The sequence below is a fragment of the Carcharodon carcharias genome, chromosome 26 (assembly GCF_017639515.1).
Source record: "Carcharodon carcharias isolate sCarCar2 chromosome 26, sCarCar2.pri, whole genome shotgun sequence".
Lineage (NCBI taxonomy): Eukaryota > Metazoa > Chordata > Chondrichthyes > Lamniformes > Lamnidae > Carcharodon > Carcharodon carcharias.
Window position 1 is genome coordinate 12586731 of NC_054492.1, and position 27506 is coordinate 12614236.

Consider the following 27506-nt stretch of genomic DNA (forward strand, 5'->3'; position numbering starts at 1 on the left):
CGCGGGATGACGTTGGGTGGAACCCCCGACATCACCGTGCCCCATTTAAATTTTCAGGAAGGCAGGGACGCAGCAAAATCAGCTGCGGGCCCGCCGACCTGTCAATGGCCAATTGACGCCATTGACAGGATCATTGAAACAATTAAAGGACCTGCCCGTCCAACCTTAAGGCTGGCAGGTCGTCCAGGAGCCCCAGCGGGCAATAGAAAAAACATGAAACCTCATCCACCGGCGGGATGAGGTTTCATGTAGGGATTTAAAAAGTTTAATAAACTTATTAGGTAAATTATGAACATGTCCCATCTCATGTGGCATTGTCACATGAGGGGGACATGTTAGGGATTTTTTTTTTCTAATTTTCATATTTTTTTTAAGAAGTGTCAGCGATCTCCCTGAGGCAGCACTTAGCCTCAGGGAGATGTGTGTTCTTTCATGCGCATGTGTGAAAGTGCGCACTCTCGCTTTTGGGGAATCCCCCCCCACCCGCACAGGAAGTGCATAGCGCTTCCCACCGGCATCACGCTGGGCGGGCCTTAATTGACCCGCTCACGTAAAATGGCGGCGGGGCCCGCTTCTCTGGCAGGGATCAGCTCCCCGCTCGCCGGACAGGCAGAAAATTCTGCCCAATGCTATTATGGGTAAGCAGGTAATTCAAAAACATATGATGGCTGCTGAGTACAAGAATAGTTGTGAACTTTACACAAGCAAACATCTTTCAAATGATAAAACAAATCATGAAAGGAGGTTTCATATTAAGGGCAAAAAAGCTTTTTGTTAGAAGTTTGTGAAATTAACTGATAAATGGAGATTAAACAAAATACAAATTAGGGAATAATATATTTCTTCATGTTTTGCGGTTGAGTCATGCCACTGAGTCATCACAATTTCTACAAGTGTCTTTCTTTCTCAAGGGGAATACATTTTTGTGGACAGGTTATGTAAACTTGGCTTGTGTGCCCTTGAGTATAGGAGATTGTGGGGCGATCTGATCGAGGTGTTTAAAATGTTAAACTGGTTTTATAGGATAAATACAGGCTTCTTTTGGCGGAAGAGATCAAAAAAGGGGACATCCCCTTAAAATTAGAGCTAAGCCATTTAGGAGCGAAATCATGAAACACTTGCTTATACAATAGGTTAGCAGAAATCTGGAACAGTCTCCCACAGAAGGCTGCGGAGGCTGGGAGAATTGAAGCTGTCAAGGCTGAGATTGATAGATCCTTGCTGGGTAAGAGTGTAAGAGAGTGAAGGTGGGCAAATGGAGTTGAGGTACAGATCAGCCATGATCTCGTTATGATTGGGATGGGAGGAGTGCATGAATTGTCGAGTCCCTCTACTGTGTTTAATTTTCTCACCAAAATCTCACTTCTGGTACCCAGAGGAAGAGACTCTGGCCGGGCTACTTTTAAAAAAATGCAGAGGGCAGGATTTTACATCCCACGGGTGGGCGAGCACCCAATCCGATCGGACATAAAATCATGCGCGATGACGCCGGGCGAGCATCCTGACATCATCGCGCACTCTCGCAATATTCCGGTCGGCGGGTGCGGGCGAGTGTCAGCAGCGCGTTGCCGGCATTTAAGAGGCCTATTAAGGGCCTTAATCAATTCATTTCTGTCTATTTTTCACTGCCCGTTCAACCACATTTGGTTGGCGGGCGGACGACTCGGCCAGGTGGCCTTCGCATTTTTGACGAAATCTCATTCACGGATGGGACGAGGTTTCCAACAGTAAGTAAAAAAAAACCCAAGAAGATTTTTTTAACATCAGTTTGTACATGGCCCGCTTGGCACATGGGGACACGTTTACATCATTTCTAAAATCTTTATTTTTGATTTTGTAATTCTTCAGCTCCCTGAGGCAGCTCTGTGCCCTCAGTGTCCGCTCCCCAGCGCACGCGCAGACTTCTGAGCTCACACTCCTCCCCCACCCCCCACCCCGGCAACGCTGGGCTCCCCAGTGCGCTTTTCACTCCGGCCGGCCGCTAGCGTGAAATCACGGTCGGGGCCTGATCGCTAACGATGGACCATTTCACGGCCGCTCCTGGCCCCGCCCGATGACCGGAACGTCCTGCCCCCAGAGTGATTAATTTATTATAAAGAAAAGTTCCTTTTAAACAAGTTTCAAGAACACATGATCATTACCCGGAAGTGTACCTAACTAACCCTTTTAAACTTACCCAGCGCGCGCGCGCGCGCGCGCACACACACACACACACACACACACACACACACACACACACAGGCAAACAAAAGACACACAGGTAGTCTCTGCAGAGTCAGACAAATGGAAAAAAAAACTTTCTTAGAAAAGGGGAAAGAAAGATTGTAGTTCACGGAGGTTCGATGCTGTCGGCCTGAAGTTCCCTCGGGTGAAGACGTGTCGCTGGGCCCAGCAGATGTTGGGAAGTTCACCAATGATGCTTCAGCATAGAGGAGAGTATAGCTGGACCAATTCTTCCTGTTCAGCTAGCAAGTCCAAAATTTTGAAGACAAACTGCGGTCAGATGAGGATTATCTGGCTCCTGGTTGAGAACCACAGACTGTTTCACAAAGCAGAGGGGGAAGAGCTAGTCAGGGTAACCTTCTGTTCTCATCCCAACAAGACTGAAAGCAAAACCACAGGTTCAAACTTAAGGGTTTTGCCTCTGCTATGTGATTGCCTTTTTGTCTTCCAGCTTTTTATTAATTAAATATTTTGCAGCTCAAAACAAACGAACAACATTGTTAGTTACACTTCTGGATGACCATCTCAAGTACCATCCAGTTCAGGTGATTTCTTGGAAGAGGCCTGCTTGTTGACAGCTCCAAGGTGAACTTACAACCCTTTTAAAAAAAAACTCTTGGGCGGCCCCCAATGTCCAAATAATTCAGTGTCCTTCCATATTTTAAAAAGAAAATCTAGTTTAAAGAGAGATGATTTCAACAATCTAATTGAATATCAGAGGAGAGTGAAGGGCCTGAAAGTCTTTGTCGCTGTGTCCCAAGCTATTGGGAACATACGTCTCATCTCTGTGACTGCATTTTTGAGGTGTTATAAATATTTAGAGTCTGCTTTACTAACGTAGGTGCTGAAAATGGTGCTATAACCATTCTTTGTGCTGTGGGGAAGTGATATTTCACCAAGGATGGCTATAGCACCATTTTCAGCACCTACGTAAGTAATACAGACTCTAAATATTTATAATACCTCAAACCTGCAGTCAAAGGGATCAGACACATGTTTATGGGAAAGAGTTTTGCATAAATGTTAACATTTGAATCTACTGCTGCCAAGGTTCTAACCAATCGTTTGCAAACTGGATTGGTGAAACTATAACATGTCCTACTAAGGCTTACATAAAGAGTGTTTGAAAAGCAAGCACAGGTTGTTCTATAAACCTGTGCCAGATTGACTCTACGCAAACCTATCACCTCAGAATTCAGGAGCTGTTAACCCAGCACAGTTCCTGTCAGGACCTCCGGCTGTTTTGCAGTTGTTTAAAGCAGAAAGCAAAGTCATGACCAATCTCAGTTTTATGGGCAGAATTTTGCGTCCCGCAGGTGGGCGCATGCCAGACTCGATTGGATGTGAAACCGCGTGAGATGACGTTGGGCGAGCACCCTGGCGTCATCGCGCACTTGCGAGATATTTCGCTTGGCGGGCGCACGCGGAAGTCAGAAGCGCGCCCGCCGATAATTAAGGGGGCAACTGAGCCCTGACAGCACTACTGCCTGCGATTTTCGAGGCCCATCCCACCTTACGGTTGGGGGACAGGCAAATTGGCCAGGTGGCCTTTGCATTTTTAATCAAGCCTCATCTAAGGGCGGGATGAAATCTCTGTTAGGAAATAAAATAAAAATAAATATCTGGGGACAGCATTTTTATGAGGTATGCTTTCAGGTGCTTGATTGTGATGCATGGACATTTTTTTTTTACCGCGCTTTACACCTTTATTTCATTATTTGCAGGTCTGCAGCTCCCTAAGGCAGCTGTCTGCCTTCAGGAAGCTCTCTCGCAGCGCTTACCCACACCCACGGTGACATCATGTCCCACCCTCTTCCCACCCCCACCCCCACCCCAGCAGCGCTGAGCTTCTCAGGGCGCATTTCACACTGGCTGGACATTAATTGCCCTGCCCAGCCCAGCGTGAAATCGCGGTCAGGGGCCAATCATGGTCAGCGGTCCATTTCCCGGCTGTTCCTGGGCCTGCCGATCACATGTGTCTGACAACTGGAAAATCAGGTCTATGTGTATACAACACACGGAATATAAAAGTTAGAAAAACATGCGGCATGCTGTGTTAATCACAAATCTTTTGATCAGGAGGTTGAATGTCATCAAAAATGGAATATCTTGGCCGTTAGTTCTCACTTTCTGGAATGATAACTTGCCGAAAGTACCAGAACAATTCCACTGGTAATGACTTCTGGCAAGAATTTACATTTTGGACAGCTTGGGAGAACTGCTGATCCTCCACACCCAGTCCAAAGCTGCAACAAGTTTTGCTTCACAATAAATCAATTATCCTGAGTTTATTGGCAGAAGCCTAGTTATAGTCTCTTTGATCCTGTGCCTAGCAGTTGTGAATGTAAACAACTGGCCAATTACCCACTTCTGTCTCACCTCCATTTCACGTCAATGTAGCACACAAACCTTCACAGACGTTGCTAATTCAGTCATTGTAACGGATTGCAAATTAGTGCCTTGTGGCATGCTATGCTTATAGATACTGCAATCAGGAAATATTTGTACAATTTGATACTAGCCCCAAATTTACTTATGTTCTACTTACATTTTGCGTTGCGTTTGGAGTATAAATGATGTCTAGGAGCAGGGCCAGAAAATGTGGCCAGCCATTCAAAACTCCATTGACTTCAGCTGGACTGGAAGATCCCACCGGTGTGATGTGTCGGCATGCCAGTGACATGGGAGGTCATCGTTATACATGTTTAATTCACTCACCAAAATCGCCAATTCATTCATCAAAATGGTCAATTGTTTACCTTCACTACTGCTAGGCACAGAATAAAAGAGACTATAACTAGGCTTATTTCAATAAACTCAGAATAACTGATTTATTATGAAACAAAACTTTTTAAAAACAAGTTGCAACTGGTTAAGGTACAATTTACAATCTGGAAGTCTAATGACTTACCCCTTTTAAATACACGCACGTGCACACATGCATGAATTTTACAGCCTTGACGTGGCAGGAACGGGGCCATAAAATGTGGCGAGCCGTTCTAAACTCCATTGTCTTCAGTGGGAACTTAAAAGCCCGCAACCTTAAAATTCCACCCATGCGCACAAAACAATGGACATGACAAATAAGGTCTGTGCAGAGGTTGGCATAAAGGAACACTTTATGAAAAAGGATAAAGTTCAAAAAGGTTTTGATGCTGTCGACTTGGTGTTCCTGCATGTGGAGACAGAGCGCTGGTCACAGTAGCTGTCTGGAAGTCCTTTCCAAAGGATCTTCAGTGAAACATTGTCTTTGTTAACTCTCACTTGCCGCAGCCTCGCAGGCTTTCAAATACAGATGAGTTATTCTGAGATGAGAAGTTATTCTGACTGAAGGTGACCTCACACCCTGGACTGCAGGCAATACAGGGGGAGAGAAAGAGAGAGCAATCTTCCTTCATAGTTTGCTCCTATTACATACACTCAGTTCAAAAAAGAAGCTCAGACAGAACTTCTCCCAGGCTTGGTGCTTCTCAGCCAATCAGCAGCAGCTCGCAGCCAGACAATAGCAGTTTTTAAAAAAAAATTTACATCAAGTAAACAAAATAACTAATATCTCCCCAGGTGTCTTGCTGGTCACTTAGCCAAAATTGTGCAATTCCTTGGAAAAAGCAGCTTGCTCACAGACCAAAGTGAATTTGTAATCTTTTAGAAATAAAAAACTCAGGAGAGTGTCCAAATAATTCAATGCCCTTCCAATTTTTTAAAAAAAGTATATAGTTCTTGGAGATATGGATTCCTAACAGTAACCCCTCTAAGACAAATATATCCTTAATTAGTAAGGAAACTAAAATTATGCACAATATTCCAGTTGTGGCTTCACTAAGTCCACACATAATTTCAGTAAAACTTCTTGACTTTTACAGATAAAAGTGTGTTGTAGTAAAGGCTAATATACCATTTACTTTTCTCATTATTTGCCGCACTGCATGCTAACTTTCTTTGATTTGTGTACAAAGACACCCAGGTTCCTCAGAATACCAACTTTTCTCCATCTCTTATGAAACTTGCAGGATATCCTGGGAGGGTGGTAACCCTATTCCAGATTCATAACTATTTCAAACACTCTTTTTGTAAAATACAAACAGAAACTGTTGGAAATAAGATGATCACGGGTAAAGAATAAAAAAGTCTTTCATCAAAAGAGTTTGATAAATGTTGCTGTTACAAAGACAGAGTTTATAAGATTGTTATGGTTTGGGGATGTCTCTTCAGGTTAGGGTAACATGAAGGGAGTCATGCTGAATTCTGAATTCTGCTGAACTACCAGCTTGGATGACTTGGTTGTTAAAGGTCAAAAGGCGGGGTGGGGGCAAGGTTGTTTTAGTGGGAAGAAGGTACCCGGTGTTAATATCTGCACACCATGACCGGGCATAATGCTGATTTGGGTAGACTGTTCATCTCCAAGTCTCACAGGGAGGTGTTAGGAATGTCAGGTTTTACAAATAACTAAGCTTTAAAGTGTTTATTTAATTTTAAGATAGAATGGAGTTGGGGTCTAAATAATTACTAATTAGCATTTCTACCTGGATACAAGCCCCATGTGATTCATGTTGCCATGGGGATGGGTGTTAGGAGGGAACAGTCCATAGGGAGCCATGTAGATTGGGATTACAGGTTTTCCTAAGATATCCCTGAACCTTACAGACTCAAGAAGCTGCAGCAAGCGAGAGAGCGAGCTGGGAGATGGAGGCAACCAGTCTCTTTTGTTCATCATGCACAATGTGGGTGGGAGCTTGCAGTTGAATTGAAGAGACCAAGTTTGAGAGGATTTAAATGAGGCTGGAAAATTCACCTAACTTTAGCTAGAGGGTAGAATCTGTAGGGGAAACCTCGCCGTGAAAGTCAGTTCAGGGATCAGAAACCATCCAGCTAGAAAAGCAAAGAGGAATCAAGTCATTGACCACTGAGAATAGCTTTGAAATGCTTCCTGGAGAATGAAGTGCCCACTTAAGGGACAGAGTAAAGTATAAAAGAGGGATTTTCAGTCATTTTAAAAGTTAATCTTTTCTGCAGTTTGGAGTATAAGTTGCCTACTGAATAATTTTTAAACCATTTCTTTTAGTTTGTTTGTTACCGTAAAAGACTTAAAACTTGGAATCTTGGCATGTGATCCTTCCAATCAGTCACTGGAAATTCAAATATCTTTTTACAAGTTATTTGTCTCTATGGCGATTGTAACACTCCACACAAAACATTACTGTACAGATTTTACTCAGTATGCCCCAATCTGGCTGATATTTCAGTAGAGAAACCCAGCCCTGGTTCTTACACACTTTTTCTCTTACTATGTGTCTTTTGCAATCCTTCCAAAACTTCTATAGGCCTCTTATGTACTTAACTCTGTACCTATGTTTGCCTAACTTTCTTTCTGGTTCTACTGCGTCCCTTTATCCATTCCCTCAGTATATCTTTCAGCCTTGTTCCTTTACTGCTATGCTTTTTATCTTTAAAAGCTCTGGACACACAAAAGGATTGTAACCTACTGGTGCCAGGATAAAGAGGGATGAATTGAACAGGCTGGGAGAGGAGATGAAGGAGCTATTGCAATACACAATGGCGGGGGAGAAGCAGAAGGGCTATGCATAGCTTAGAAATAATCTTTCCCCAAAGCTGTACTTTCTATCTGTGGTTTTGCCAATCAATATGAAGCCCAGCTAATACTGGGACTCTCTCCAGTTACTGTAACACGTGTGGGCAAAAGACCAAATGACCGAGGTTTCGTTTGGCAAGCTTGGAAAAGCTGGCTCAGGGCTACATAATACATAGCAGTTACCAATGGATATAGATATATATAATATATACATCACACACACACACACACACACACACACACACACAATATAATTAGGTCAAGTTACACAGGGTAGTTCATCTAAATATGGCTCTACTGTATCAACATTTAACAATGTTGAACTTCTTGCCAGACCTTGCACTATCACTGTTAAAAATAGATGATGCATCTACCAACTATGTTTTGTTCCCATTAGTCATTATTAAATGACTAGTGGGAAAAATCATTCCTAGGATTATCCATGCTAGAATATGTTTATATTAAAAAAAGAATTTAAGAGCAGCATATAATTTTTGTCTTGTTCATTTTTGTCATTGTAATTTATGTCTAATTCCACTTTGGAATGAGTACTTCATTGTATTAAGTAATATTAATTGGTCACAGTCCACAAAGGACCATGACAGAGACAATTGGTTTTATATAGCTTGAGGGGCACCACTCCCCAAGTGTGGGGCAAGGTGAAGAGGCAAACCTCTATGAATGACCACAGCTGGTACAGGGATTGAACCTGTGCTGTTGGTATCATTCTGCATCACACTCTAGCTAACTGAGCTAACTGACGCCCATTAAGTAATAAAGAGTAAAGGAAGAGGAATATTCCTGGCCAAAATCCTACAAGAGCACTTACCAATAATGGTAACAATTCTCCAAAGTGTATAATGAATCTCCAAAGTGTATAATGACCCCTGGGCCAGCCAGAAAGGTAGGGAGAATCAACGGAGTTGACATGTCATTGATCAGCCATGTTGAGCTTGTGATGTTTGGATCCATGTGTAATGTCCTTTTAAATTTACATAGCTACAACCACGCTTGTTAATGATTTATCAAACTAGCAGGAAGTGTTTGTTCGATGTGATTATCCAGTTTGAAATATTTCAGGAAGTTTCTCCTCATCGAGGTTTCCAAATATTTTTTAAAAAAAACTAACCTGGCAATAAGTAAAGTTTTAAATTGTTATTATTAATCTACCCAGTCCATTTTCCCCTTTGCAACTTCTCCCCTTCTCCATTCAAAACGCTGACTCATGCTGGAATACTATTCCATAGGTCTGGTGGCATCTGTTCTTCATGTAACTTTAAATGTTGAGCACTGAGAGGCTACTGGCCAAAAGGACATCATGGCTAATCTTCCCCAGACACAAATCTTCCACAATGAGTCACTGGATATATAAAAATCACCAGAACCCCTCCTATCACAGAATGCAGCATGTGCAATGGAACACTCCAATTGCTTGGATGGGTGTAGCTGGAATAACACTCAAGAAGCTCAATACCATCCAACACAAAACAGCCTCCTTGTTCAGCAGTCCATCCAACATCTTGAACACCCCACTCCCTCCACCATTGGTTAAAAGTGGTTACAATGTGTACGACAGCAACTGACAAAGGTTACTTCAACAATACCTCCCAAATCCACAACTCGTACTACCTCAAAGGGCAACAGATATTTTGAAACGCCATTAATTCCGGTTTTTTTTCTCCAAGTCACACACCAACCTGTCTTGGGCATATCATAGGATTTCCTTCATTGTTGCTGAATCAATATCCTGAAATTTCCTACCTAACAGCATAGTGGGAGTACCTACACAACTTGGGCTCCAGCAGTTCAACAGAAGGGTCACAACCACCTTTTCAAGGGCACCTTGAGATGGGCAACAAATGTCCTTGCCAGTGACAAGGGTAAATAAGGTAAAGAAAAAAAATACTCTACTAGTTTTCTAGTTGCGATCAGCTAAATCAACTCTTTCCAATTATCATAGTTGGGGTCTTTCTCAGCTGCAAAACTTAGTTCTCAACTTTATTCCTAGCACCAAGGCCAATTCTTAATGCAGACACTTGACAATTAGCATGAGGTACTAACCTTAGGTGCAGATTCGCTCTCTAGAGGCTGGTTATAAATTTGAAGAACAGCCCACATGGGAAGGACAAGGTAAGGAATAATCAGGAGGCTGACAGGACCGAGTTTGGTGCCATATTTCCCTAGTGAATGTATGAAAGCAAAGAAAGTTCAGAACTAAGACTTGGAGTCTACAAATCATAACTAAAAAAGGTAAGAGAATTGGTTAAAGTTCTCTCTGTTCACCCCTTCCTCCTTTTAGCCTTAGATCTTTCCAGATCACATAACTTTAAAATGACATTTTTTCATAAAAATGTTTTCCTATTATTTAAGAACCAATGTTGAAACCTCAGAAAATGATTGAAGAGGTAAAGAAAGAGGGAGCAAGACAGAAAGATAAAGAGCGAGTGAGAGAGAGAGATAGTATAGCACATTCACAGGCACGTACACAATGCGGAATATCTTCAGAGAGCAGGTGTGCAAGATGAGATGCAAAGAGAGACAGAAAGACACACAAAGACAGAATATGTTTGGTCCTACCAACAAGGTTTCCAGTTAAGAATACAATAGTACTCATCAGAATCGATCCAACCCAGTACAAGCCAATGGTCCTGTAACTCTGCCTGGAAAATATAAAGCATGGTTCTCACATGCAGTACCACTAACAGTCGAATGTAGCATAAATTAAAACATTTGAAAGCTATTCCTCACTCCGGTTAAACTATTTTACTGAACTGAAAGTTTCTTCAGGAAGTATCTATGAACATTTTAATGGAATATATAACACATTTCCAATTAAAGCAATTCACTATTTTTTTTTTTAAGTAGACCTTCAAAATGGTCATACTTGTACACTATGCAGCTTTGGGAAACTATCCTAATAAAGGCCATTTTAACAGGGCCATACTTCATTCAATTTCCTTTACAGCACTGTCTGCATCCAACCCTAACTTCTTAGCGAGAGAACTTCTTCTCTTCCAAAAGTGCTAACTCATGTCACAGTAAGAATATAGTTCCCGCAGTACCTCACTCAAGCGCCCATTCTTTATTCATAAGCTTCCACAGCGAGTGTCGGGTTGCTATTCAAACACAGACATTATCATAACTGCTCTCAGCCCAGACAACCTTGTATGGCAACCACCCAAACAAGACTTCCAAGAGGCTTGACAGCAATCAGTACTGGATTTACTATTGCCCTTTATTACCCAAGAGACCAATTGTATCTCCCCTACCACCGTTCCATCTAACTTAATGCAGAGCAAATCAAGTGGGGACCTTCCATGTCTGCATTGCTCAGTACCGTATCAAGTTGTACCTAGCTCAGTGAGCTAGGTAAAGGAGGTAATCGGAGAACAGACATAGAAGTGAAGGCTCCCAAGGTCAAATTGCTTAACTCACCATCCAGACTCGCACTTAAAGAACAGCCGTTTTGGTGAGGTACCAAAAAGTTGCAAGTCCTGTGAGCTATATCCCAGAATGATTCAATGATTTATGGACATTTAGGTGCAAGGGGAAGAAAATTGGAAGAACAATGCAAGCAAACCTTTGTTTACAAAAGGACTATGTAACAAAGTACCATTTCCATCCATTGTTTTATCTCTGCCTTCTAGCCTATTTCGATCCCTTCCCCCCACCCCACCCCCACTAGGGCTATCTGTACCTTGCTCGCCCTACTTTCTACCCTTAATGTCACCTATTATCACATTCCTTAGATAATATCACTACCTTCAACACCTCTTTGTCCTCTTGTCTATGAAATCTTTTGGTTATCTCCACCTATCACTGGCCCTCTATCCAGCTCTACCTGTCCCACTCCCCCCTTAAACCAGCTTATATTTCACCTCTTTTCTATTTTTCCTTAGTTCTGATGAAGAGTCATACGGACTCGAAACGTTAACTGTGTTCCTCTCTGCAGATGCTGTCAGACCTGCTGAGTTTTTCCAGGTATTTTTGTTTTTGTTTTGGATTTCCAGCATCCGCAGTTTTTTGCTTTTATGTAACAAAGTAAATTCCATCCAAATGGATTAGTGTACTGTCTGTGCGCAACTTTAAGCAAAATGGTACCCAGTTTTTCTTTTACTTTGCAAATCTTTCCAAACTTATTCATAAAGACAGGAGATTTTTCAAAATCCACCAAATCAAAATTAAAATGTTTTGCTATTTTACAATGGTCTTTGCCCTTGATTTGCAGAGCAAGAGCCTTTGATTAAGTAATTTTGACTGTCACTCAATAAATTTATAGTTGCATTGAATAATCTGCAGCTAGTTAATAGGTTTACTTCGTGATGAACACATCATTGAACATTATGTCAAATCAGGTCAACAAAGTCTGCTTTATATTCCATGCTGCATCAGTAGAGGATATGCAGAGGGTGTTGAACAAAAACATATTACTGAACCATGAGATGTGCACTTATTATTAGAAGCCTGCGTGATAATTATATCTCTTGAAACTTAGTTCCCATTATCTCAGGGTCTGCTATTTTATCATTCAGCACAAAGGTTTGGGTTTAGAAACAAGGAACAGTTCACTGAGATAAGCCAGAAAAAACTGTTACACTTTACACTCCAACAACACTGAAGAAGCTTGACACCAGCCAGGAGAAAGCAGCCCACTTGATTGGCTGCTTTGGTGGCCATCCACCAGCTGAAACATTCACTTCCTCCACCACCGACGCACAAGTGGCAGTGTGTGTACTATCCTCAGGATGCACTGCAGCAACTCACTAAGTCTCCTTCAATAGCACCTTCCAAACCTGCAACCTCTACCACCTAGAAGGACAAGGGCAGCTAAAGCATGGGAACACTACCACCGGCAAGTTCCCCTCCAAGTCACACACCAGCCTGACTTGTTGTTAGGTTAAAATCTTGGAACTCCCTTCTTAACAGCACTGTGGGTGTTCCTACACCAGATGGACTGCAGCAGTTCAAGAAGGCAGCTCGCCAGCAAGGACAATTAGAGATATGCAACAAATGCTGGCCGAGCCAGCGAGGCCCACATCCCATGAACAAATAAATTAAAAAATAATGGAAAGATGCCTGAAGTCAAATCAACATATCTTTCATTTTCTCATCCTTCCTCGTGCTCATAAACAATGAACTAGCAAAATGGTGTGATAATTGGACTGAATAAACGGACTAAAGAAAATAGAGTACATGAGTTTTAGGGATCTGACAGTGGAAAATGGCCATTTTCTGAAATTAGCTGTGCCTGGAAGTTTTATTTAATTCATCCTCAGAATGGTGGCGTCACTGACTCATTCCTAATACGCTTGGCACAGGCATAACATATAGCACATTAGCGAGACTCTCATATAGCGAGAGTTTAACTCCCTGAAACCCATTCACTTAGACAGAGTTAAAATCAGGCCCTATAAAAATATCCTAGTTATGAAATCGTGCCAAGTAGCCTAAAGGAATTGTGACTGTTACTTCACACAATGATACGCAAATGGACATTGCCAATCATGCTCTCTTTAAAGCAGTGACTGCCTATGTAACTTACTCCCACGCGATAGCTGCTACCATCAGGAGATACATCAAATAATGTGCCGAGCCATCCCAGTAACAAATCATGTGGCCGTGGCCTGTATTCAGGTAAGGTTCACCCTGTACAATAAAAAGAAAAGGGCAACCATTGAATTTACAGAAGTTAAACAACAGTTAGCATCAGAGCATTTAACTTTATGACTTGGTTTATTAAAACATTTCTTCATACTTAATATTATGCATAAATTCAAGAAAAGTTCATAAGTTTAAGGTTTTTTCCACGCTGTAAACATGTAAATAAATTAACCTAGTAATTAAAAATAAAGTGTTTGAAAGCCATACTGAGAACTCCCTTATATATATTTATTCCTATTAAATGAAGATTGGCAGTCCCTAACCAAGGTGTTAATAAATCTGATTACAGGGAATCTAACATGTTGAAAGTTGGTCTGAACCAGGGTGACCAAGGGCCCTGGATTCTCTGGGACTGTCCCATAACTTGGCCTTCGATTCTGCATCCCGGGTCAGGCCTTCCGGGACACGCTTTGGGGGTGGGAGGGTGGTGTCCAAGCTGCAATTGATTGGGCACGGAGTTCCCATGAATGAGGGCTCCCTCTCACCCTTCCCTCATGAGGCCTCAGGCACATCCAATAGCGTTTGCTGGGTGGTGTTTGGGAGCCACGGGATAACTGTGCAAGTCCCATTTAACCACTAAGTTCCAGAGAGCTTGAGGATAATTGGCTTTAATAAGCCTAATTGCCTTCCCACCACCAGCAGGTGGGATTGGGGACAGTTTTCCCAACGTGCGGAATCCGATGCGGGAACTCCCACCCAATTCTCCCTTCGGGGTGGGTCATGTGGCTGCCATGATACTGTCAAGCATGAGACAAGAACTGCTTCACGCCACCCCCCACCCCACCAGCTCTCATGGCCTCACCTGAAACATGCTCCACTCCCACCCCTGCTCATGGTCTCGCCAGCATCCCCCATGGTGAAGTGCCCCTTAGCGTCCCTTACTTTATTCACCCAGAGTTGACCTAAGTCACTGAAAACTTTACCACAATATTCACTGATTACATTGAGGCCATTCATTAACATTCCACTAAACCGTATAAGACGTGGTTATTCCACCTTTCCAGTTTCTACGTATATACACAGTAGCATGACGATGAGAACTAGGCAGGTCATGGAGTTCAAGGTTAGGAGCATGGCTGATCTTTGGCCTAATCTGCATACCTGCCTTTACTCCCTTTAATACCCTTGGATAGCCAAAATCTATCAGTCTTAGTTTAAAAACTAATTGATCTACCATCACATTCCATTGGTGGAACAGATTTCCAAACTCTATCATCCTTTGTGCGTAGAAGTGTTTCCTATGGCTGGATTTATTGGAACCTGCTGGAGCAGATATGATGGCGGAAGGGAGGATTGGGTGGGAATTCCCGTATTGGATTCCGCACGTTGGGAAAACTGTCCCCAATCCCACCCGCTGGTGGTGGGAAGGCAATTAAGCTCATTAAAGCCAATTATCCCTGAGCTCTCTGGAACTTAATGGTTAAATGGGACTTGCACAGTTATCCCGTGGCTCCCAAACACCACCCAGCAAACGCTATTGGATGTGCCTGAGGCCTCATGAGGGAAGGGTGAGAGGGAGCCCTCATTCATGGAAACTCAGTGCCCAATCAACGGGCCTATCATCAACTTGTCACTTGCTTTATAAATCTTGCTGAAAACCGCATTCAAAGGCCAATTCTTCATTTTCATCTCCTATGAACTATTGGCCCTTGTAAAAGAAAAGTGCCTTCAGCCGTTTTTTGATTTCAAAGTTGAACTGTGTCCCAAGTTTCCATCATAGAATTCAATTGCAAACATGATACCAAATTTTTATTCCTACCATTTGAATGAAACCAGAGGACTACTTGAAAATGTTGCTGAGATTAATCTCTTCATCAACTGTTTAAACAGTGCCTAACTCAGTTCAGCTTCAGGAAACCTCCTGACTATAGTTCGTATTTTCTGAAGAATGCTTCATAACCATGGACACAGTGAATTATTATTTTCCAGAGTTTAATTCAAGCTGAAAAGTCTCAAGTCACACAATAAAAGTATGCTTCCATTTAAAGTAACCATAAGTGTCTTAGAGTGCAGAAGGAGGCTATTCAGCCCACTGTATTTATGCTGGATCTTTGCTGAGCAATCCTATACAAATCAAACTGTCTGGCCTTTACCCGCCTTCTCTGTTTCTTACTCTGCTTCAAATGTTTATCCAATATCGATATTCATTATCATAGAAATTAATGTTCAAATGCAAATGGAGTGATCCTGTTAATAATAAATACAGTTTGCTGTTCCTGGATTTCATGTTATCTCAAGTATCTAATGCTAGAGTTCACCAATATCATTGTGAAGAGAGTGGCTCTCCTTATAAACACTGGGCTCAAACTACCCACAACATACGTGAATATGACTGTCCTGAATCCACACAATGGACCAATATGCAATTCTCCCTAGCAGGTAAATTGGAGACACAGAGATCGAACGAGGTTAAGAGATAACAAATTGGGGTCAGGCAGGGGAATGAGCATAAAAAGGGCGAGTAAGAGATGGAAAAGGAGATAAAGATGGGGAAGAGCAGTGAATGCCTTAAGTTTACAATTTCTTATTCTCGTATTTAGATCACTTCAAGGCCTTGTATATCTGTAACACCCCCAGTCCTAACCACCCCATCCAAAATTCTCCCCTTCTCTGATTGGCTTATTGCCCACCCCTGACATCCAACATTGGTGGCCTCCAGCAATGGAGGCCCCACTCACTAGAATTCTAAACTCCTTCTATCTCCTTTAAAAAGTCCTTCTTAAATCCTACCTCTTTGGCCCAGCTTAAAAAATAAGGAAAAGTTTCTTCCATTATCTCTGGCAAAATAATAAATGTAGCCTTTACACATGGGTTTTGGATTTCACTAAAAATAGCACAAACCCAAGGTTATTCAAAGGATAAAGCAAACACAAATTATCTCTGCTTTGAATTCAGAGAGCAAAAGATTTTCTGGAGGTCATCATTGCTTAAAGTCTGTCAGTCAGCACTTCTCAGCATTGGAAAAACGCTTGTTCCTACAACTCAAGAGGATTAATCAACTGACACATTGAATGCAGTTTAGACAGAGGAAATAGGGAGAATTATACATGGCTTCTGGACACAATTACAACTTTTGTAAGTAATTTTGCTTTAGCACTGCTGAAACAGGAGATATGCTGTCAAAATCTTTTGTCTTGCAAGATGCAAGAATGCCAATATCAAAGGGAATAACAATTTGTACTGCATGAGAAAAGGATGCTGATGGGTTAGCAAGTAGACTTTGATTGGGTGAGGCATTGCCATGGAGAATGCACTAGGGAACAGTTATCCCCCAGAGTCCACTTGCCAACCCCTTTTCTCATGCATTATAAGTTGTTTTTCTCTTTGAAATTTGGTATTCTTGCATCTGTCCTGATGAGTGCAAGTCGAAAAGCTTCAACAGCATGTCTTTTTTCAGCAATATTCAAATACTGTACTATCAAGCAACTAATTCTTTTTTAAACTTAGTTTACTTCCTAAAGTAGTAATCCCACAGCACTGGGATCCTTTTTGATTCTATCTAACAGCTAAGGGTTGTGCTATAGCCAAAACTGATTTCCCAATGTCTAAGGGTCATTTTGACTTTAGGAAATGTTGTTTTCACTTTCAGGTAGTTTGAGGAAGTTGAGCCTATACCCACTGGAGCTTAGAAAAATGAGAAATGATTTTATTGAAACATATAAAATACTGAGGAGACTTAACAGGCTGGATGTTAAGAAGATGTTTCGCCTTTGTAGAGGAGTTAAGACTAGGGGACTCAATTTAAAAATTAGGGGCCTCCCATTTAAGACTGAGATAAGGAGAATTTCTTTTCTCAGAGGGTCATTAGTCTGCCGATATCTCTTCCCCAGAGAGCAGTAGAGACTGGGCCATTAAATATATTCAAGGTTGAGTTAGGCAGACTTTCGGTCCACAAGAGAGTCGACGGTTGTGGAGTTGAGGCCACAATCAGATCATCCATGATCTTATTGAATGACGAAGCAGGCTTGAGGGGCAAAATGACCTACTCCTGCTCCTAACTCTTGTGCTTTTGTACTATTGTATTTTCAGGAGAGATGTCTAAACATATGCTTCATACTATCGCCCAAGTCAAAATTAGCCCTAATTCCTTTTGCAGAGGATTCACACCGCCTTTGCTTACCTCTTTCAAGTAAAGGGTCATGAATCCATCAATGAGTCCATCTTGTTCAAGTCCTACAATAAGGTCCACCACACTGGTAAATGCAAACACTGCATACACTACCATGAAGAAAATAGTACACAATTATCATAGGATCTATTTCAGAGTTTTCCCAAAGTACAAATTATACAAATCAATTGGATTTGCATATGATTATTTTCACCAGGATTCATCAATACTCACCATAGAATAAAGGATCCTTCGGTGGTTTCTTTTTTACCAGAAAAAATGCAATTATTGCCACAGATATCAAGACCAGTAATGCAACAATAAGGATTGTCCAGGGGCTGCCAAGGTAAAAATAAATGTCAACTAGTTTTAAAAAGAAGTTTCATTCTATTTGATATTTTGTTAAAGAGTCTGACCTTCATTGGAGAACACAAATGCAACAATGTCATTCAACAACAACAATTTGCATTCACATTGCACCTTTAATACAGCAAAATATCCCAGGAGTGTTATAAACAAAATTTGACACCGAACCACATAGGCAGATATATAAGGACAAAGTGTGATCAAAGAGGTGGGATTTAGGGAGCATCTTAAAGGGGGAAAGATAGCTATTGAGGCAGAAAGTTTTAGGGAGTGAGTTCCAGAGTTTTGTCTGTAGACAGTTGAAAGCATGGCTGCCAATGGTGACCAAGGTAAAATCAAGGAGTTAAATTATGGTATTACATAGAATTAAGTAGAATTTACAGTAGTGACACAGGCCACTCATTATGACTGGAGCATACTGGTGCTTATGCTCCACGAGATTACCCTACCACCCCACCCCACCCGCCCTTCATCTAACCCTATCAGCATAACATATTCCTCCCTCCCTCATGTGTTTAACTAACTTCCCTTAAATGCTTCTGTGTGCTCTAACTCTTCCTTGTGGTAACGAGGTCTGCATGCTAACCATTATTGTTATGGGTCAAGTCTATATGACTAATTTATGGTACATTCTGAATGAAGACAGTCTTCATATTTAACACCCCTTTCAGTACAGCCACAGAAGAGTTGAATTGAATGAGGGCTCATTACCCAATGTTATGATCCCCATAGAGACAGATAACATTTTTTTTTTAAAATTCAAACTTTCAGTAAATGACTGAAAGGATCATTTGACAAGATTTCAAGTTTTAAGACTGCTGCTGTAACAAAATAACTTTGACCAATCCTTATTTCAGCAGCCAATTTATACTCTAAACTGCTACCATTTAACATTTAAAATGACCAAAAATCTCCCTCCACAATTATACTTTACTCTTTCCTTTAAGTGGACACTTCATTCTCCCAGAACCAGTCCAAAGCTTCTTAGCTCCTGAGGGCTTGCTTCCATTCTTTTCCTTTCTCAGTTAGGTAATTCCAAATCCCAGAACTCACTTTCCTGGTGAGGGACGAATTGGAGATGCTCCCTCTAGCCAAAGCTAGGCAGATCCCCAGCTTTGTTTAAATGCTCATGAACTTAGTCTCTTCAATCTAAGCACGAGTAGCACCCCCCATCCTGTGTGGTGAACAATACACACATGCTACCTCTATCTTTCTCGGATTATTGCAGACTGACCCGCTTTGTGAGGTTCAGTAATGTTATTAGGAAAACCTGCAACCCAACCTACGATGGCTTCCTATAGACTCTTCCCCTTTCAAAATCCATTTTCCATGGCAACATGAATCACATGGGCTTTGTATCCAGGTACAAATGATAATTAGCTATCCTCTAGACCCCCCAGCTTCATTCTATCTTGGAATTAAATAGACAGATTGAGGTATAATCATGTACAAAACCTGACATTCCTAACACCTCCCTGGGATTGGAGGCTATGTCTATCCACCATCAGCACAGCTGCTCTAGTCATTGTTTAGAGGTATGAAGACCTTGCACCTTCTTCCCAGGGAAACAACCTGGGCTCCCCTTTAACTTTCAACAACTAAGCTATCCAAGCTTGTTGTTGGATGCAATTCAAAAAAGGTCACATGACCACCTTCACTCCTCCATTTTACCCTAAATTAAAGACACAATCCCAAAATAGAAACTTATAAACTTTGTATTTGTAATATCAAGGCTGCCATTAAATTTCTGATACATAAGTGTGCATCACAGCCAGTGCTTTTGAACTGTAGTCATTATGGCAGTTTGGAAAACACAGGAACCAACTTGCAAAAACAGCAATATGATAATAACCAGATAATCTGTTCTTTTTAATGATGTTGGTTGACAGATAAGTATTGGCCAGGGCACCAGGAAGAACTCCTCTAACTTTTTAAAAGAGTGTGGTGGGCTCTTGTGTGTCCACCCAAGATGGAGCCTCAGTATAACATGTCATCCAAAAGACAGCACCTTGGACACTGCAGTACTTCCTTGTGCTTCAGTGGGGTGGCAGTCTAGATGTTGTGTTCAAGAATCTACAACTTTCTGATTCACTTGTGTAAATGCTATCAACTAAGCCATGGCAGATACCCTACTGTTCATTCAGAAATGAATAGATTGCATGGTGTGGTACTGTCCCACATTCTACAGGCAGCTGTCAGGCTTGATTCATGGACTATTATCTAATCTCAGTCAAAATGGCATTAGGGATGATGCAACAGGCCTCAGTATTGCTTGAGCTTGAATAGGAAAGGAGACCAGCTGCCGCTTGGACTACCTCTCCTCATCACTTTCTGGAACATCCCAACTTTTGCATGCCAAGATTAAATCATGCGCAGTTTGAGACCAATTGGTAAAGTTGAAACCAAGACACAGAACTTTTCTTTATTGAGGGAGTTTATTTACTTGTTCAGCCTCACAGCTCTTCTTCCACACAACCCAGTGCCCCAGATATCTCCTATTTACATGTGCTCAAAGACAATGAATACACATCACCTAAATCTTAACAATATAACTGGAATTAACAAACCTTAACAATGTAATTGACATGACATTAACAGACTGACTGTTCCCATGGTTAAACGTTCATCACTTAGGGTCACACATAATAAGACTGACCAAAAGTGACATGGGGCTGGTTCTTGTGGGACTGCACTCCAGGAGGCATTACCTTCAGAACACTATCAGACAGTTGAAGGGGGAAATCATTTTAAATTCAGTTACTGGAGAACATGGAAGTTAAAAAGTTAAACTCAATCTTCAAACATACTCCAGTGGAATTGGGAAATGGAAACAAGCTTGCATCACTTAATTGCACAAGCCCCTCATTTTGAAAGCAGGCTCTAATTCAGTTCACAGTTCACAAACTTCAACGCAGTACCGAGCGAGTGCTTTCTTTTCGATGAGACAGTAAACCAAGGACCTTACTGCCTTCTCAGGTGAACGTAAAAGATCCCACAGCAACATTTCAAAGAAGTGGAGGGGTGTAGACCGTGTCACCCTGGCCAACTTTAACCCCTCAACCACCATCACTAAAATGATTATCTGGTCACATTTTTGTCTGTGGGAGTTTACTGTGTGCAAATTGGCTGCCATATTTCTTGTGTTATAACAGTGGCTACATTTCAAAAGTACATAGTTCAATGTAAAGTGTTTTGGGATGTCTGTGAGCTGTGAAAACCACTATATAAATGTAAGTTGCCGGTACGCTTTAATAATTGTGCATCAAGCTGTTAATCATGAATATTGGCCCAGATCTTCCATGAAGCAGCAATCACAGTTGGATTGCCACTCCAACTGTACCTTTCAGTGCTCCAATGCAGCACATTTCTGATACATTTTTAAGCCCGGCTTCTGCAGAAATGCGAATGATACAGTCCATTGAAGAACTCCAGCGCAATGCAGCAGCGTCAGGAGAAGAATGGACATGCCCCACCACACCCCCCCCCCCCTTTTTACAGCACTAGCTGTCATAAGATAAGTTCAAATATCCAGTGTAAATGTTAGGGAATGGGTGAATGGACGAATGAGTATGGTGATACTTAGGGTAAGATAGGTAAGGGGGTAGGAAGGTAGGTGGGTAGAGTGGCAAGTGTGTGAAGTGCTTAGGTGCGGGCCGGAGTGGGTAGCAGGGTTGGGTCAGGAGGGGTAGGTGGGTGGTGTGGGGCTAGTGTTGTTAGGAGGGATAGGCAGATCAGGTCAGGGTGTTGGGTCCAGGGTTGGCACTAGTTGGGAGGTCAGGTGGTAGTCAGGAATGAATGTGAGTGATTGAGGGTTCAGTGTGTAGTTCCCCAGGAGTTAGACTAGGGTTTTTGTATGTAGCATTGCCTGGGTGATATCCAGGTAAGTATATCAGATTTTTTAATTCAATCATGGAATGTGGGCATCACTGGCCAGGCCAGCATTCATTGTCAATCCCTAGTTGCCCTTGAGAAGGTGGTGGTGAGCTGCCTTCTTGAACTGCTGCATCCATGAGGTGTAGGTACACCCACAGTGCTGTTAGGGAGGGAGTTTCAGGATTTTGTCCCAGTGGCAGTGAAGGAACAATGATATATTTCCAAGTCAGGAAGGTGAGTGGCTTCGAGGAGAACTTCCAGGTGGTGGTGTTCCCATGTGTCTGCTGCCCTTGTCCTTCTAGAAATAGAGAAATGGCAGAGAAGCTAAATTATTATTTTTTGTCTGTCTTCAATGAGGAGGATACAAAAAATCTCCCAAAATTAGAGATCCAAGCAACTAGGGAGAATAAGGAATTGAATTGAAGGAAATTAGGATTGGAAAGAAGGTTGTATTGGAAAAATTAATCAGACTGAAGGTTGATAAGTCCCTGGACTGTCCATCCCAGGGTGTTGAAAGGGGTAGCTATGGAGATAGTGGATGCATTGGTGATCATCTTCCAAAATTCTATAGATTCTGGAACAGTTCCTGCAGATTGGAAGGTAACGAAAGGATGTGAAAATGGACACTTAGATAATAATGATCTGTTTGGCTATAGTCAAAATGAATTTATGGATAGAAAATCATGTTTGATGAACCTGTTGGAGATTTTTGAGGACGTTACTAGCAGAATTGATAAAGGGGAGTCGGTAGACGTCATGTACTTAGATAGTCAGAAGGCTTTTGATAAAGGCCCCCACAGGAGGTCGGTTAGCAAAATGAAAGCACATGGGATATGAGGTAATATACTGGCTTGGATTAAGGGAGTAGGAATAGAAGGGTCATTCTTGTGTTGGCAGGCTGTGACTAGTGGGGTACCACAAGGATCAGCACTTGGGCCCCAGTGTTCACAATACAGATCAATGATTGGTTGTGGGGACCAAATGTCATATTTCCAAGTTCGCAGATGACACAAAGCTAGGTGGGAATGTGTGTTGCGAGGAAGATGCAAAGCTGCTTCGAGGGAATTCTGACTTAGTGCATGGGCAAGAACATGGCAGATGGAGTATAATGTGGGAAAATGTGAGGTTATCCACTTTGATAGGAGGAACAGATGTGCAGAGTATTTCCTAAATGATAAGAGATTAGAAAGTGTTGATGTACAAAGGGACCCGGGTGTCCTTGTCCATAAGTCACTGAAGGTTAACATGCAGGTGCTGCAAGAGTTAGGAAGGCTAATGGTATGTTAGTCTTTATCACAAGAGGATTTGAGTACAGGAGTACCAAAGCATTGCTTCAATTGCATAGACGGCACCTAAAGTACTGTGTGCAGTTTTGGTCCCCTTACCTTGGGAAGGATATTGCTGCCATAGAGAGAGTGCAACAGTGGTTCACCAGACTTGTTTCCAGGATGATGGGACTGTCCTATGAAGAGAGATTGGGGAAACTGGGCCTGTATTCTCTACTTTTGAAGAATGAGAGGCGTTCTCATTGAAACCTACAAAATACTTAAAAGGGTAGACAGGGTAGGTGCAGGTAAGTGTTTCCCCAGTTGGGGAGTCTAGAACCAGGGGATACAATTTCAAAATAAGGGAGAAGCTATCTAGGAGCGAGATGAGGAGATTTTTTTTTTTACTCAGAGAGTTGTGAATCTTTAGAATTCTCTACCCCAGAGGGCTGTAGAAGCTAAGTCATTGGGTATGTTTAAAGCAGAGATTGGCAGGTTTCTAAATATCAATAACATAATAAGGATATGGGGATAATGTGGGCAAAAAGCAGGGAAGTGGATGATCAGCCATGATTGTACTGAATGGTGGAGCAGGCTCAATGGGCTGAATGGCCTACTCCTACTCCTATGTTCCTATGCACATTGGTTGTATAATGACTGGACTTTTGTTCAAACATCCAGACTAGGAATTTTCTCAATGCTTTTCACATTCAGCTAACATTACTTTGGTGCAAGTGCAGTGCAAACTACATCGTCATATTTAAACTAAGGGTGTCAAAATTAGAGTGATGCAGCAGGTGAATGGCTGAGAATATTCATCCTCAGCACTTTTTAAAACAAACAACAACTTGCATTTGTACAGTGCGATTAACATAATATAATATCCCAAAGTGCTGCCCATGAACAATATCATTAACAATATAATTGTCTACATCTTTTAAGTTGCTTCATGCATCACAGCCACAACACACAGGGACACTTTGGTTCCAAATTTCTTGCTCAAGTAAATGCTCCTGTTGTTTGATAACCATTACTTGTTATCATACAACATGATGGATGAAAATCAGTTCAGAAATCATGTGGGCCTCTGCTTGGAATTGCATCACAACTAATAATAATGCAATGCAACACACGCTCAGTACTGCACTGAAGTTTGTGATCTGTGAACTGAATTAGAGCCTGCTTTCAAAATGAAGGGTTGTGCAATCAAGTGATGCAAGCTTGTTTCTATTCCCCATACCACTAGGCTATGCTTTAGGATTGAGTTTATAAGGATTCAGCTCCCCACACTTTAACTTCTATGTACTTCAATAACTGAATTTAAATATATTTTCCCCTTCAACAGCCTGATGGCGTTCTGAAGGTTCTGAAGCCTCCAATATTAAGCCACATAGGAATAGGACAAGTGACCAACAGTTTGAGCAAGAAGGTGGCTTTGAGAGAGTGAGTTATTGGGACAAGAAAGAGGTGAAGAGGCAAAGAGGTTTATGGAGAGAATTCCTTGGAACAACTTCCAAATTGAAGTTTGTGCTTCTACACATTAAGTTACATATTTAAAAGCTCTAGCAACACTTCTGCTCCTTGAGATAACAAGCAACTGGACTCTATTGGTCACAAGGATCCCAAATTCAGTCCCTTGTTATTATTAGGTTATTTCAGCGGGGCAGTGATTGGCCATTACAATTGGACACAGAGCCCCCAAGCTTGTGATTAGAAAATGATCCAGGGTCCACCTCCAGATCATTACTCAATGAACATTGCTAGAAACATGGATGTGGAACAGGAGCAATCTGGGACTTTGATGCCTCTGTGAGCTACCTACCAACACTCAATGCCCACTGGGGTAAGAGAATGGAAGAAGACTAACATCTGTTGAACTGTACCATGGCAAGAAACCAACACCTTCTAGAGCAGGGGTTCATAAACCATGGGGCTGACCATTTGGCATTGGGAGCTCTGAGACAGCAATTGCTACTGTCAAGTGGAGACTCTAGCTGGGGCCTGAATTTTTTTCCCCAAATGTTTTGTTAATAGGACAGCTTTTCACTGCCCTGATTGAAAGAATGACTAATTTCCTGGCTGGTCATTTATTTCAGCCATCCAATTGTCTAATTGAGGGCTTCCTTGACTGCTTTAGTAATGGAGGAGGTAGCTTGAACGACCAGTCCTGGGGTTTGTGTTGAGACTCCTTTAGACATGTGCACATGAACCTTAGCTCCAAGACCCCATCCTCCTCCTCCAGGTACCACACCCTAAGACGGTGGTGGTGATCATGGACTTCCATTGGATTGGTCCATGATTATACATGGCAAATTACTGCAGTGCTTTGATGTTGCCTTCTGCAGTATGGCTGACCAGGAGATGTTCCTGCTCTTTACTGCCTGCCGTCAGGCATAACCAAAAGGATTTACAGGCTGATAACCAATCTGTTTGGCTACATTATGCACACACCTTTCATGACCATCAAGTTTTGAAGTGGGTCTTGAACCTAGAGCTTCTGGCCCAGAGATATGGATGTTACCATTGCACCATAAGACCTTCCAAGACCCCAACAGAGCCTTTAGAACTCTTGTGGGCAAAACCATTTCCCCCAACAGTTCAACAACTCCCTTCTCAATAATGCCACCCACTCCATGAACAACTCTACACCCTGCTCAACAACTCCTCCCCAGAACCCACCCCCACCCCTGGATGGCACCAATTTTCAAACATTAAGATGCAGTCACAGTTTGGGAAGCTCTGTTCCAAAGAGAACTTGGATTTATATAGCACCTCCCACAATCTCAGGGCATCCCAAAGTACTTTACAGCCAATAAAATTATTTTAAAGTGTGGTCACTGGACGTTGTGACGCAGGAAACGGGGCAGCCAACTTGCACAGCAAGATCCCACAACACCGCAGTGAAATAACGAGCAGATTAGCTGTTTCGGTGAGCTTGCTCGGAGGATAAACATTGGCCCGGACACCGGGGAGAGCTCCCATGTTCTTGGGCTCTGTTACTTTTCACGCGAGAACGGAAAAGGTGCCGGAAACTGGGGTGGGGATTTATTGATATAGGACTAAAAACATTTAATAAGAGTTCAAATGTCCACACTTAATCAAAATGAGGTGAGTGATACAATTACTTACAACATAAATATTCTATATGTTTAATATAGGCTGATACAGTCGTGATCGAAGTTATGCAAGTGGAAAGCACAAACACTTCAGTCTCCGAAGGGCTGATAACAGCCTTTCATAAAGTGAAATAGCCTCATACTAATGATGTAATAATCCAGATATAGGTGTATTTTTGTCACACAGAATGCAGACCCCTAAGTTCCAACAGACAGCAGCTCTTAATATAGTAGGGAGGAGGAATACTTTACAGACTAATTAGATTTTTTAAAGCTGCTTAATTTAAGAGAAATACAAAACAGGTTTATTTTGTCCCAGTATGTCACTTAATCGAACACATTACAAATGCCAGCCCAGATGACCATGGGCACAAGGCGAAACGCTGAGTTTTCACAGCAGCCGTTATCTGCTTCCAGTGCTGCTTAAACAATGTCGAACAGCGAGATACATGTTTGCCATGAACTACCCACCCTTCCTGCACCCGCGACTTTAACAGACTTTAACAACAATATGACTTCCTCAATTTTGCTGCACTTCAACAGAGCACATGGACAACAGCTGAAAGGTGGCCTGAAACATCAGCACTGACTTACCTGCTGTTGGTGGAGAAGAAGTTAAACAGAGGGGTCACTGGAATTGACACGAGTGATAACACAAAGACCCTAGTGGCGGAAGAAGCAGGCATTTTTTTTTGTTGTTGTTGCAGAAATTATTAGAAGCCACTTTGTTATTTTGCAAAACTATTCTACTGCGAATCAGTAATATGGGACTCCAGTCTCTCTCTTTCTCTCTCTCTGGTTCCTGTCAAGGTTATCACAAAGGGAAGCCAGTATTGCTCCTTCCAAACTGCAACTGCCTCTCGCCTCTCCCCTCTCTCACTCAGCTTCAAACAGCAAGCAGCAGGATAATTGCAGTGTTAATAAATGATGAAACCTCAGGAGTTGTCTTGGGGACCGTTCCCCCCCCCCCCCCCCTCCCTGTGGGGATGGAGGTTCTACCCTGAAGCACACAAGAGGCTGCTGGCTCCGATCCCAGTGCACAATCACATTCCAGCTGTAGGTTCTGGGCAGTTCTCCATTCGCCGAACGTCAGCACATTGCCCGGCTGTCAGTCACAGCCCAGACGAGCTAACACACGCTGCAGACCTTGGGGTTATCCTGTCCGCTGCGTGTGGATGTATTTTGTGGCTAATTGTGGTTAGAAGGATGAGAATGCGTCATGCATTTGATAATGAGATTTTACATGCATTTCTTTTGAAAATGAAGCTGTTCGTGGCGCTACCTCATCTTTGCAGATTGCAACT

At 42.2% G+C, this 27506-nt stretch overlaps 1 protein-coding gene across 4 annotated transcripts in view; it reads right to left on the bottom strand.

Annotated features, from left to right (window-relative positions):
* Positions 1-27282, bottom strand: part of LOC121269933 (transmembrane 6 superfamily member 1-like) — a 58093-nt gene extending 30811 nt beyond the window's left edge. For 2 of the 4 annotated variants that reach the window (XM_041175082.1, XM_041175083.1), the window contains exons 1-6: positions 26797-27282; positions 17817-17920; positions 17595-17692; positions 13356-13459; positions 10391-10473; positions 9875-9993 (exon numbers count right to left, since the gene is read on the bottom strand). In XM_041175082.1, coding sequence (XP_041031016.1) covers positions 9875-9993; positions 10391-10473; positions 13356-13459; positions 17595-17692; positions 17817-17920; positions 26797-26888 — 600 coding nt within the window. In that variant the 5' untranslated portion in view covers positions 26889-27282. The remainder of the gene's footprint in view (positions 1-9874; positions 9994-10390; positions 10474-13355; positions 13460-17594; positions 17693-17816; positions 17921-26796) is intronic. The other 2 variants (XR_005941446.1, XM_041175081.1) reach the window with 2 other exon arrangements.
* Between the last annotated feature and the right edge of the window lie 224 nt (positions 27283-27506).